General features: G+C 37.1%; 1 protein-coding gene across 16 annotated transcripts in view; it reads left to right on the forward strand.

Moving 5' to 3' along the window:
• The window catches only part of ARPP21 (cAMP regulated phosphoprotein 21), a 155819-nt gene extending 147128 nt beyond the window's left edge, over positions 1–8691 (forward strand). For all 16 annotated transcript variants that reach the window (XM_032269559.1, XM_032269575.1, XM_032269568.1 and 13 more), the window contains 2 exons: positions 6607–6755; positions 7909–8691. In XM_032269559.1, coding sequence (XP_032125450.1) covers positions 6607–6755; positions 7909–8166 — 407 coding nt within the window. In that variant the 3' untranslated portion in view covers positions 8167–8691. The remainder of the gene's footprint in view (positions 1–6606; positions 6756–7908) is intronic.
• The last annotated feature ends 4275 nt before the right edge of the window (positions 8692–12966 follow it).

Genomic DNA, 12966 nt, shown 5'->3' on the forward strand with positions numbered 1-12966 from the left:
GCTTCAGGAAGCGTGGTTCCTCTTAGGGCCTGTCACAGCTCCCCTCAAATTCATCTGGATAGGCTGGTCTTTACCAGGAAGAGTTCTGCATTGCCCCCGTGCCAATGCAGGCTCCCTGCAGGTCATCCTGTACCAAGCTCCCAAGCAATTAAAACCAGTGAATAATAAATGGTGAGGAAAAGAAAGAGAATGGATACAACAACTGCCAATAAATAAGGTAAAAAAAATAAAAAAGACATTTACATCAAAGATGAAAGATGCGATAATGAACTTCAATAACAACAACAACAAAAAAAGCTAAGGGAAAAAAGAAATTTCTTGTACATCCTCTTTAAAAAACATTTCAGAATCACTTTATGCTATTTTGCTTCCTATATAAGGACAGAACAGTGCCTAATTATGATTTCAAGAGTATGTATTTTAAACTCTATCTTAATTTTTTGGCATGTTTGAAAATAATGTCTTCCAGTCTAGTCTATACTACTTTCTTGTTGTAAAGGTTCTACTTAGGATTTTAGATTACACAAATTGTGAGGTTGGCATGTAGGCAAAAGAAAGAGTCACACCTTGCTTATCAAAGTTAACCCCACTTGGTCTCCATTGTCACTCGTTGGGTTTATCTCCTGGGAGTTGAATTAGAGTAAGATAGAGTCTGTAAAGACCAGTGAAATCAGATGCCTTCCTTGTGCCCAACAACCTCTAGTTCTGACAGGCTTCATTGTGAGTGAAACTGAGCTCTCCTCTACTTTACCTGGAGGAGAAGTTGCAGGTAGGAACATCCATGACCCCAAAATCCACGTCGCTGAGGCATAAGGCAGTGGCTCCTCTTTCATTAAACCATAACAATACTAAAATATCAAGCCGCGTATCTGTTTTCTCCACCTAAGGCTACTGTGAACAGCACAGTGCTATCAATAGATGAAGCTAGAAAATATTTCTGTCTTAAAGACGATGTGCCCCAGTAATGAAGTGAGAGAGGGGAAAAAATCCATAGTGTTCATAGAATTAGGAAGCAGATTGACAGTAGTCTATGAATTCCAAAAGTATACCCATCTCCAAGTGGCCTGAGGAGGGTTGATTTCTCCAGGCCCTCATTTGATGTCCCAGGTGGTTTGGCAGAGTCCTTGTGTATCTTTTTTTTTAAAACCTATTTTTATCTTTCAAATAATATTAACTATCCTTGTTTCCAAAGGCCAAGTAACTTTCCCAGAGGCACCCAGTAGCCTGGAACAGTCAAATCATTGAATTGATCCTATATTTAATGTAGAGTGAAGTTATTTTTATATTTCAAGACTTTAAGATTATTTTGAGAAAACAAGCCCGAATAAATACACAGTCTCTTCAAAGATTGTGAGGAAAGCCATTATTTGAAATGGTCCTAGTAGTGAAAAACTATAGTATCACTGATTAAAAATGAAGTAAATGAAGGGTTGGGGATCTGTTTGAATAGCCCCCACCCATACCTCACCCCTCAACTGTCTTCCCGGTATCTCACTCTCTACGTAACAAGCCTTCAAACAGCCATCGAGTGATATGATTCTGACAGGCAGTCATGTTTTACCTTTAATTTCTCCTGTTTTTCTTTATTTGCTATTAATAAAATCTTGTTTAACAAACTGTGGAGCATAATTTCTACCTGTTTTTACTTGTTTGAACTATTGAGAAAACAATTAGTGTAATACACAGTCATTGAATACTTGCCACATAAAAAGGATTATGTGAGGAATATGAGAGCTAGAAGAATGTATAAATAAATGGTACTACAATTTAGCACACAAAAGCCAGGATGCCAAAGTCAGAAAACCACAACTTAAATTTCAGCTGCACTTCCTCATAGTAACTGTGTGACCTTGACAAGTTGCTATATCCTCCTAAGTCAGCTTTCTCTTCTGCAAACGGAGTTTAGTAATATTGGCTGCCTCCTAGGATTGTTGTAACAAGAGCTTAATTCGCTGCTTGGCTTAGAGTAAGTGATCAACAAATATAGCTAGTTTATAATGGAAAATCCTCAAAGAAGATAAAGTACAGAAAATTGATAGAAAGCCAAGACAAAGAACCAGGCAGATGCTGTAAAGTGGCAAAATACACAAACTGTAAAACTTTAGCTAAAGGACAGGGCTTTTCTGGATAAGCAGTTTTCTTCTACATATTATTTACCAGCTATACCAGTAAGCTAAGCTACTGTAGTTCTACCTCACACCATGTACAAAAGCAGAGTTTGATTCAGAATCTAGGCTTTTGATGGTTCCTGTGAAATTTGGAGAAATATTAATATCTTGTCTCCAAGAGAATTTTTATATTTTTTATATGAAACAGCTTGCTAATTCTAATCATTTGAAAAGACATTCTACCATATTAAGATTACTTCCCTTAATAAACACATGTATATCACACTGCTTGGGTGGATTGGGAGAGGCTGTGAGAATTGGCCAGCTTCTGAAGAAACATGCTCAGTGTAGAAATTTGTTCTTTTCACTACTCCCTTCCCTGTTTCAACCTCCATAACTAACAGCAGAATAATAGAAATGCAGAAATAGAGATTACTATTTTGTCTGTCTTTTCATTTATTTCCAAAATATTGAAACTGTAACAAACTACTCAAATAAGAGTTAAAATAATATTACTCACAGCCATGCGATTCTACAATCCCTAATCAATTTACATTCTAATTGTTCATAATTGTGCCACATGAAGATAAATGTTTTCTTGACTGAATATTAACGGAATACCCTCAAACTACAAATAGTATACAACTGTTGCATTTTAGTCGAAAACATATTCCGTTTTCAGATCTATACAATGCAGACATTTTAAACCTTATAAACTCCTCGGCCTTTGCCAAGTGCGTTCTTTTATTTGCTGGGAGGCATTTGTCCATTTCCTAACCTTTTTACCTCCAGAAAATAAATGACACATGTGACTTGAAAATTGAATCGATCTTGACTGAAAAAGAAATAATAAAAATAGCTAATGTCTTTATCAACTCTGTAGCAAGCCTACGGGGCAGATACTGTTGCTGCTTCCGTTTTGTAAGATGCATTATATCTTGCTAATCCTCAATAAATATGAAAAAGTGATCATTTCACAGCTAAGAATTGACAAACTGGAACACATTTCTCATTTGAATAGACAAGATCAGCAGTTCCCACCAGTGCTGCCATTTCTGCCTTCGGGTGTGTTGTGTTCCAGGCAGACACTGTCGGTTCATTCGTAGGTCACTGCTATTTTATTTCTATTTGTCTATTTCTGAACCAGAACTCAGATTCACATCCAGACAGCTGCCCGTCTTAAAGACTATTCTGCTATCTACCTTCTGTGACGTAATTTAAAGAAATGAGTCCCCCCCAATTAAACCATTGCAGGTGTAAATCTCTTGCCTGGAGAGAGAATTGAGAAATGGATGGGATTCATGAATATAAATTGGGCTCTCCTTACATTAAAGTTTTCATTTTGAAATGGTATTCACTCCCCACATAAATCCTTATTTGCCGTAAGTGTGTTTACCATGGGAACCCCAGTGTAGCGCTGGTAGCCCATTGCTATGCATAACTGAATATTAAAGTTCACAAATCATCAGGCAGAGGAGGTCAGGAGAAGGGGAGGCTGTGGCAGGGCAGCTGCATTTGGGCTGGCAGCAAAGATGAATCCTGCTTTCACAGGCTCTGCACCCTTCCTGGGATGAGGCAATCCAGCCTGCCCACTCTTTTTCTCTCCTTAAATATTATTTGTTATTAAGGATTGCTTCCTCTTCCAACCAAGACATTCTGCTTTCTGAATATCTTAACAGGTCTGTTATTTTCCCTTCACACAATTTTGGTTTAGACGATGGTGTATTAAATGAATCTCTTACAGGCCACCGAATTTATTTTTAAACAGATGCCTCTGTGAAAGGATGGAAGGGTTCAATAAGGAAATACACAAATAATCTGCAGACACTAAGTGACCCGCTCCTCCTTCCCTCACTTCCCTCTTCTCCTTCCCTCCTTTCCTCTTCTTTTTGTTATTAGTTTGTTTACATTGTAGCTGTATATATTCTGCAAAGCTCCATTGAGGCCAAATAGCCTTTCAGTGTATGAACAGATATAATCCAAAGTATCAAATGGCACTTCTCTCATTTTCAACTTGTGCTTTCAATATTCAGCCAGAAGTAAGGCCTTTTATATTCACAATTAAACGGACTTGAGAGTGAGTTTACACTGCCTACTCTTTGTTGTAGAAGTAAATCAGAGGGAAGTTCTTTTGTCATAGGTTTTCTATGATCATCCCAAGTTATTTTATTATGTTTATAATAATTTATGGCACAAAGAGCTTGATGTGGTTTGGAATAATGTCATAATAAAATGATAAAATAGCCACAGAAGTTTTCAGGGCAATTGGATATATGAATCACAATGGAAGACCTAGCCAATGAAAAACAATCAAGATCTATTTTCTGAAATTAATGTGAAAAGAATTTTCTCTCAAGTAGTGTCTGCAAATGAGACCAGAGAAGTAGAAGTAGTGAAAATGGTAATATAGGCTTCATCGCATTTCTTGTTCCCAGGTCTGATGGTTTTTCCTTATCGTATAAACCTCAAACACTGTAGGTATCAGAATTCTGAGCTTATCTTGTTAGTCTTTTTTTGTTTTTTTGAGACAGAGTCTTGCTCTGTCGCCAGGCACCAGGCTGGAGTGCAGTGGCGCGATCTCGGCTCACTGCAACCTCCACCTCCTGGGTTCAAGCAATTCTCCTGTCTCAGCCTCCTGAGTATCTGGGACCACAGGCGCACGCCACAACGCCCGGCTAATTTTTTTTTTTTTTTTTTTTGTATTTTTAGTAGAGACGGAGTTTCACCATGTTGGCCAGGATGGTCTCGATCTCTTGACCTCGTGATCCACCCACCTCAGCCTCCCAAAGTGCTGGGATTACAGGCGTGAGTCACCGCACCTGGCCCTTGTTAGTCTTAAATAGACCTGCCAAGCATATTAAAGGAAGGTTCTGACTATCAACTGTGGGCAGAATATAGCTCAGGGAAATGTGGCCATTACCCTTAATTATATTCATAATATGTGGTGTCTTTAAAGAATTTAAAATAATTCAATAAATTGAAACCACTATGATTTACGGTAATAAGAATGTAAAACAATGAGACACATAAGGAAAGTCAAAGCGTAGCTTTTTAGATTACACACTGGTTCCACTCGCCAATTGCAGGCATAGGCCAGACCTCCAAACTGGCCTTTTTCCAAGCTTGCTCTCTGGTTCTCCAAACTAAGGACACCTTGCTTCTAGCTCATTTGATGAACTGAGCCAATCTCCTAATTCAGTGACTGTTTGAAAGCCACGTTTTCATAATATTTCTGAATGAAGATGTATTTTTGTATATCCAAGGATAGTTTTGTATTGTCTTCTATAAAGACTGTAATATAATGTGATCCTTCTTCAATATAAAGACTCTTAACAGGCACTCAGTATATAGATTATTTAATTATACATATTGATTAGCTATTTTTTAACTTTTGGTTTCAATATTAAAAATCTGATTGTGAAACCTAGTTCATAATTAAGAAAATCTAGGACTTTAAAGATTCTTTTCTCTCAGAGAACTGCATTAAGATAGCAGTTCCATTTATTCTCAGGTGCTCTACACGGTTAATAGTATGAGCTCTGGAAGGAGCTTATTATATGGCATCAAGTGAATCTGCTTCATTTCTCTACCACTGTGTCATTTTCACCCAAATCATAACTTTCTTCCCAACATTTACGAGAACAATCCACAGGCTTCCTTTATAAGGATGCATTTTAAACCATTCATTGAAGTGAGGATTTAAATAACTAGAATAAATAAATTCTGGCCTACTTGGAAAAAAAAAAAAGAAAGCAAACAAACCCACCCACAAGGACATGAACAGATAAATTTTTGAATATTGTATTCTGTATTATCTATTATATGTATCAATATTTGGTTACATTTTGGAGTATTTTACTAAAAAATTATCTCTGAAGCTAGTGGTGAAACAGAATAAAAATATCACATGCCTTCCCCTTGCTGTTGCCTTTTTGTCTAAGGCAGTGGTTATTGTGAATTCCTCAGGGTAGTGAGTCGTTTGGTTCACTAGGACACAAAGAAAATAAAATTCATCCAAAATGAATAGGCTGTTTGGTGGTCTCTACATGTGAAAAGAGATTGTCCAGGAACAGGGGATAGTAAGGGAATAAGTCAATTTAATTTTAAAATATCTTGATAGATAATCTGTGAATTCCCCAAATATCCTCAAAACCAAAGAAAAAGCCAAATATGAAAGGTGTAATTTATAGTAGTCAGCTGGGATCAATAGAATTTTCTGTTTTTGTGCCATGAAGAATTTACCATTGTCACGTGTGTTCAGTAGACCGTTCTGCATAACAATGGAAATGTCAGTGAACTTTTGAAGCCATAATCTTGTTCACTCTTAGAAGTAAAAAAAGAAAAAATGCATTCTTAGGGAATAAACATCTGATAACTCATTCTGAATGAGGAGATTGAGATGTCTGAAGGCTGCCTCCTGAACCAGTACTTTTACCCCATGAAACATCACAGTGTTCTTTCTGGCACAACCAGTTCAAAAGATCTCTTTTCTTCACAGGTTACCAGCCAGTTTTGTCTGGTCAGCAGGGATTCCAAGGCCTAATAGGAGTGCAGCAGCCACCTCAGAGTCAGAACGTGATGAATAACCAACAAGGAACTCCGCTGCAAAGTGTGATGGTTTCCTACCCAACAATGTCTTCTTATCAGGTACACATAAGCAGCTTGGAAAATTTTGGGTTATTAAGTAGCACTTGCCAAAGTGGAAGCTGTGGGTATGTCCCTGGTTTGCGTGGTTGGCTGGGTAGTGGGTGCTTGGCCCATAACTGTTGATAATTCACTTTGAATCAAGATTTAAACAGAAAAGTAGAAAATGTAAAATGCATGCTTCTGTAACTACTGTGGCATTTGAATAGCCTGCTAAGTTTATTTCCATATAAACTTCACATTCATGGAATAAAACGCATTAGTCTACAGTTTCATTCATACAGACTTTTGGAAGTTTTATTGCATTTGTTTATTGGTAGAAAGTCCTCATGACAAATTTCCATTCATTTTTGTACACACCCAAATAAACTTCATTTTTCCATAACTTTAAGTTATAAGAGATTTTAATATGTCATCTCAGATTCATTTAAAGGGCATTTATAGTTCCTAACAACTCCATTCTTTGGACCAAACCCAAGTTGAGTATTTGAAAAGTGTAATGTATTCTTTTGTAATGTACCCCAGAATAGAAGTGAAGAGTTAGTGAAATGGTATAATAATTAAATTTAACTGTACCAGGTGCTTCTGACCCTAAAGGACATATCCTAGGGCCCTGCACCCTACTATTCTTATTCACATTGCATCGACTTCTACCTACAAGCTCCACAATAAGTGTTTTCTAAGGTTGCAGGCTGAAAGTGTAATAGGTGCCCAGGACAAAAGCCCTTTCTACTATGGAAGGCTCCAGGCCACTTTGCATAAAACCAGAAAGGGAGCATGGCTTTTCAAACTGAGAAAAACCCACAGTGGAAAATCTAGGCTCTAGCTTCTGGAGGTCATCAAGAGAGAATGGAAGGAAGCTCAGAGATGTCACCTTCTGAGCATCTACTGCATTCCAGGCAGTGCCAGGCACTGTACACCATCCCTTCAATACTTCAATGGCACTTTGAAGTAGGTATGTCATTATCACCATGGACTAGGGAATCAGAGAGGTTAAGTGACTTTCCTAATGTGAAACAGCTGACAAATGGCAGAGCTAGAATTGATGATCTGTTAGGAACTCAAAAGGTTGAATATTTATCATGACACCGTGTTGCTTATTGTACATCTCAAAATACCCTTTTCATACAGGATTCTTGCTTGTGTCTTTTTACAGGTGCCAATGACCCAGGGTTCTCAAGGACTGCCCCAGCAGTCATACCAACAGCCAATCATGCTACCTAACCAGGCAGGTCAAGGGGCACTCCCAGCCACTGGAATGCCTGTTTACTGTAACGTCACACCGCCCACCCCTCAGAACAACCTTAGGCTGATTGGCCCACACTGCCCCTCCAGCACTGTCCCAGTGATGTCGGCTAGCTGCAGGACAAACTGTGCAAGTATGAGCAATGCCGGTTGGCAGGTCAAATTCTGAGAGCTCTGGCTGTGGTACATTTCTTCAGATATTTCTCATGGCCTTTGATGGAAGAAGAACAAGGTGGGAGAACAGGCTGAGGACTTAAGTATTCACTCAACACTCAAATGATTGCTGCTGGTATTCTGTAAAAAATAAAGACTAATACACACGTTAGCTGGTTAATGGTGCATATTTCTGTCATGTCTGCTAGGTATGCCTTTATAGCTTAGCTAGTGACATGAATTCATCAAGGTAAGATTTTCTCCTACCACTGAATACCACTGTGTAGACTACAATATCCCTAATTTGGATTAGTTTTGTACTTTGTGTTGAGTTTGTGATGCTAAAACTATTTAAAAATTATATACTAAATCACATTGTACCAAAGCTGTAATGGAAAAGAAAAGAAGAATTGATGAATTGAAGGAATAATTTATATACATTATAGAGTTTTCTTTTTTAATGGATATATACTGTATTGTAGTGTTTAATCAAAATAAAACTATTTGACCTTATGGAGGAAGGTCATGTTTTTAACCACCAGTTTGGTTCACTGTGTCTTCCAATGTGTGTTTTCTTATGTGTCACTGTGTTCCCTTCAAACACTATTTCATGACTACTGCATGGAAAAGGTATTTCAGGTCTTTATAAGTCAACTGGCATCACAGGGGGACATGTTGTAGCAAAGTCTTAACCAGCTATAGGTTATTGTCATAATACTAAGGGGTCCTGTAAATAAGATGGTATCTATTTCATTCATTCATAGAGTTTGCAGTTTTAAAATATATACCTTCCTATTAATTATAGGATTATTAAAACTATGCAGTTATACTTTACCAACTAGGAAAACCTGCATGCCGTCATTAACAGCAGCCCTATACCAAACCCTGTTCTACCTTCATGTGAGTTTCATCATGTACCTGAAAACAAGGTATCTTTGTTTAGAGGAAACTTAGAAGAGGCATGGTCTAATCCTGCCTGTTGTATTGGGTCGTACAATGAAAAGTGCCTCTAGTATTGACAGTGAGTCAGTAGCTGAAAAGTGCTAATGTTTGTCCCATTAATTTAAAACAAAGTAAATACAGAAATGATTTAATTGCAAAGATCTAGAATATTGGCAATTTCATTTAGATGAAGCCTATGGCTACCTAATGTCTCTCTGAGAAATAACAGAACTGTGAACTCTGAGATTTGGCTCTTCTGGAAGATATTTAATGGGGAAACAAAACCCCTTTGTCTTCACTTTAATATCACAGTACACGGACTAATAGTTTTGTATTTTATACTTTCTGCCTAAAAGCCCTTAATACCTATCGGAGGAATATAGAGAGTATATCTGGATAATTTCTATTGTTTTTCATATGATCACATTCTTTGTTAGATTTGCTATTTTCGTTTGTTCAGCTACGGGGAGAGTTACGCAACCAGCTAACAGCTCTATCTAGCAGATTACCATCCCTTCATTCTATACTATTGTTTCCTTTTTCCTTTGAAGGGGAACTCTTACACATACTCTCAATGGCTTTGAATAAACAGACTTCCTTATGAAGCCTGTTCTATTTTTTTCAAATTTCAGTCTACTAATATTTTCATGGTCTACCCTGACCATGAGAAGCGTTATAAGAAGAGGATGTTGCATTTTTTTCTTTTTGAGCCAATAGCTGCTTTGAAAAGGAGAAGTGTTTGCTTAATTAATACCTTTCATTAATGGAAAGATGGGTTAGGAAATATTCTCCATTTAGCTTTTTGATTTTGGCAGTGATCCTAAATTTAAGAATCCAAATGTGAGCCTGAATATTTATCTTTTTCCAGAAAGTTCTGCAAACTTTTGACGTTTTCTTTCAAGATCCTTAGAGTTACTGAGCCTTCTTTTCCATGGATTTGAAATATTTACTAAGCTAGTGGTAAAGACAGGGCTTTACACCTAAAGAAGTTTCATTTGGCCACTCTTCTCCAAAGATGTAGGAGTATTTCATGTTCAGACATTTGACATTTGTTGTATAAATTCATTTGGATACCATTCCAGGCCAAGCCTTCTTTCTTACTTTCACAAAATATTTGTATACATCTGTTTTAGTCCATTTTTGTAGCTATAACAGAATACCTGAAGCTGGGTAATTTACAAAGAAATAAGGTTTGCTTAGCTCATGATGCTGATGGCTGGAAAGTCCAAGATTGGGCAGCCGCATCTGTTGAGAGCCTCAAGCTGCTTCAACTCATAGCACAAAGCAGGAGAGCAGGTATGTGCACAGAGATTACATGGTGAGGAAGGAAACAAGAAAGAGAAAGTAAGAGGAGTGAGAACTAACTCAACTCCATAGCAGGGTATTAACCTATTTATGAGGGATCTACCCCCATGACCCAGACACCTTTCATTAGGCCCCCACCCCCCAACCCTGCCACACTGGGGACCAAATTTTAATATGAGTTTTTGTGAGGACACAGCACATCCAAACCATAGCACCAGCATTATGGTATTCCAGATCTTAGATTATTCTTGCTGTTTTGTTGCATTAGAATTTTGGGGATGGCTATGTAGAAAGATGGTTTTACTAGTAAAGCACTTTCAAAATTTATTACAAGAGAACCCTTAATTTTTCATTTTAGTTACTAATCTTATGACAATCACATTTTGTAAGTACGGATTATTCAGTTTATAAACATATCAAGATATAGGAAAACATGGATATATAAATATATTGATATATTGCTATGGCTATTCCTAAAAATTATACCTCTATACAGCTAGTGCTCGACTTACGACCATGATTGGTTCTGACAGACCAGTCGTAACACGATTTGGTTGTAAGTTGAGTAGGCTATATGCACGCGGAGATGGTAGTGCTGCCAGAAGCCGGTCCGCACTGTCGTACACCCAGCTGGGCAACTTTTGCACTGCCAGACGTGGAGCAGTCGTGGCTAGCGATTGTGGTCTTAAAGTCGAATGTTCGTAAGTTGCATAGGTCTTAAGTCTATCAATACCTGTATGTATGTAAAAGAGAACAAGAATGATTTATGCATTTATTTTTTTCAGCAAAATTTTATTGCATACTGGATTATATTCTAATTATGTGGCACCACTCAAAACATGACACATAAATTTAAACCACTTAAATTTATATTGTAAATGTTATCACACATTTGGTTATTGTTTGGCATTTGGAACTAAATGTTGTAACTAGAACACCAACAAATTTAAGCCATAATCATGTTGTTGATTTAATGTACTTCTACAGGATATGAGGTGAGGCAGCAAAATGTGTTATACAACATTATGGAAATGCAGTTATGTAATTTATAATAAATATGTTTGGAAGACTTAGAATTGTAAATCATCACAAAAAATAAGTGGAGTATATATGAACCAGAGCAGTTTTTCAAGAGAGAATTGGAGTATGAATCAAATACGATCAAGGAAAATAATCCTGCAGCAGAAATGGATTTTGAAATCTAATAAATGCATATTTGGACTCTGCTTCCACTTCTGCTAACAGCTAAAGTGCAAGGGAACACTTTCATACTCCCATCCTCCTATTACCTGTGTTCCATATTGTAGTAGTCCATTCTTACACTGCTGTAAAGAACTACTTGAGACTGAGTAATGTATAAAGATAACAGGGTTAATTGACTCACGGTTCTTCATGGCTGGGGAGGCCTCAGGAAACTTACAATCATGGCAGAAGGTAAAGAGGAAGCAAGGTATGTCTCACCTGGTGACAGGAGAGAGCGAGCAAGGGGGAACTGTCACACACTTTTAAAGCATCAAATCTCATGAGAACTCACTATCATGAGAACAGTATGGGGAAAATGAAACCCATGATCCAATCACCTCCCACCTCCCACCAGTTGCTTCCCCAACACATGGGGATTGCAATTGAAAATGAGATTTGGGCGGGGACACAGCCAAACCATATCACATATACACAGGTACAAACAGTGGACAAAGCTACCTCTTACCTGTGCCTTGTGACTCATGTCACAGCACCTTGATCATTTATAAACAAAAAATAAAGTATTATAAATACTTCACCCTCAAGGTGACATTAAAACAGATCTTTTGGGTTTTGAAGCAATATTTTAAATATAAATGTAAGTATTTTATATAAATATAAAGAAATTTTAAAAATTCCAAGGAAGACTCTTTCCTTGGAATATGTATATTATTATGAAACAGACCATCCCAAGGACAATCATACTTGAGAGACAATGTAAAACAAGGTTAAACAATCTTTCTAAAAGCTATCTAATTTTTGGAAATCTTTAATATACCACTTTATATTGTAAATTTCTAAGATGAAGGCATAATTTGCATCGTTTCTCAAACGTATTTGAACACAGTATCTTTTGTTCACAGAATATATCAAAAGACTAATATTGCAAGAACCATTTTTTGAGTGTGTTAGAGAATCCTAAAACAAGAGCACAAATAGACCTCTTTTAATTCTATAGAAAAAGCGTTCTGTGTAAAATGTAATATCGCGACCCTACTTCCAACTATGGCATATTTTGGTAACTGCTGTAGTGTGAACCGTTGCACTATTTCTTCCTTGAATATGTGAATCTGGAAGGTCATGCCATAATGCCAGACTTTCTGGGTCTTTATTTTTAATTCTTAATGTTGAAAGGATTGGTATCTATATTTATATCTATAATTATGGTTATAGTTAGATAGATATACTTGTCTCAACTGATCTTTTAAAACTTTATGTGATTGTAAAAGAGAACAAGTGTGATTATGCATTCATTTATTCAGCAAGTTTTTATTTCACACTTTCCAATTTCAAGATCTTGAGCCACATTCTATGGAGCTCCTACCTT

Source organism: Sapajus apella, unplaced genomic scaffold (assembly GCF_009761245.1).
Source record: "Sapajus apella isolate SASKATOON/1434 unplaced genomic scaffold, GSC_monkey_1.0 scaffold4, whole genome shotgun sequence".
In the NCBI taxonomy this organism is placed as follows: Eukaryota; Metazoa; Chordata; class Mammalia; order Primates; family Cebidae; genus Sapajus; species Sapajus apella.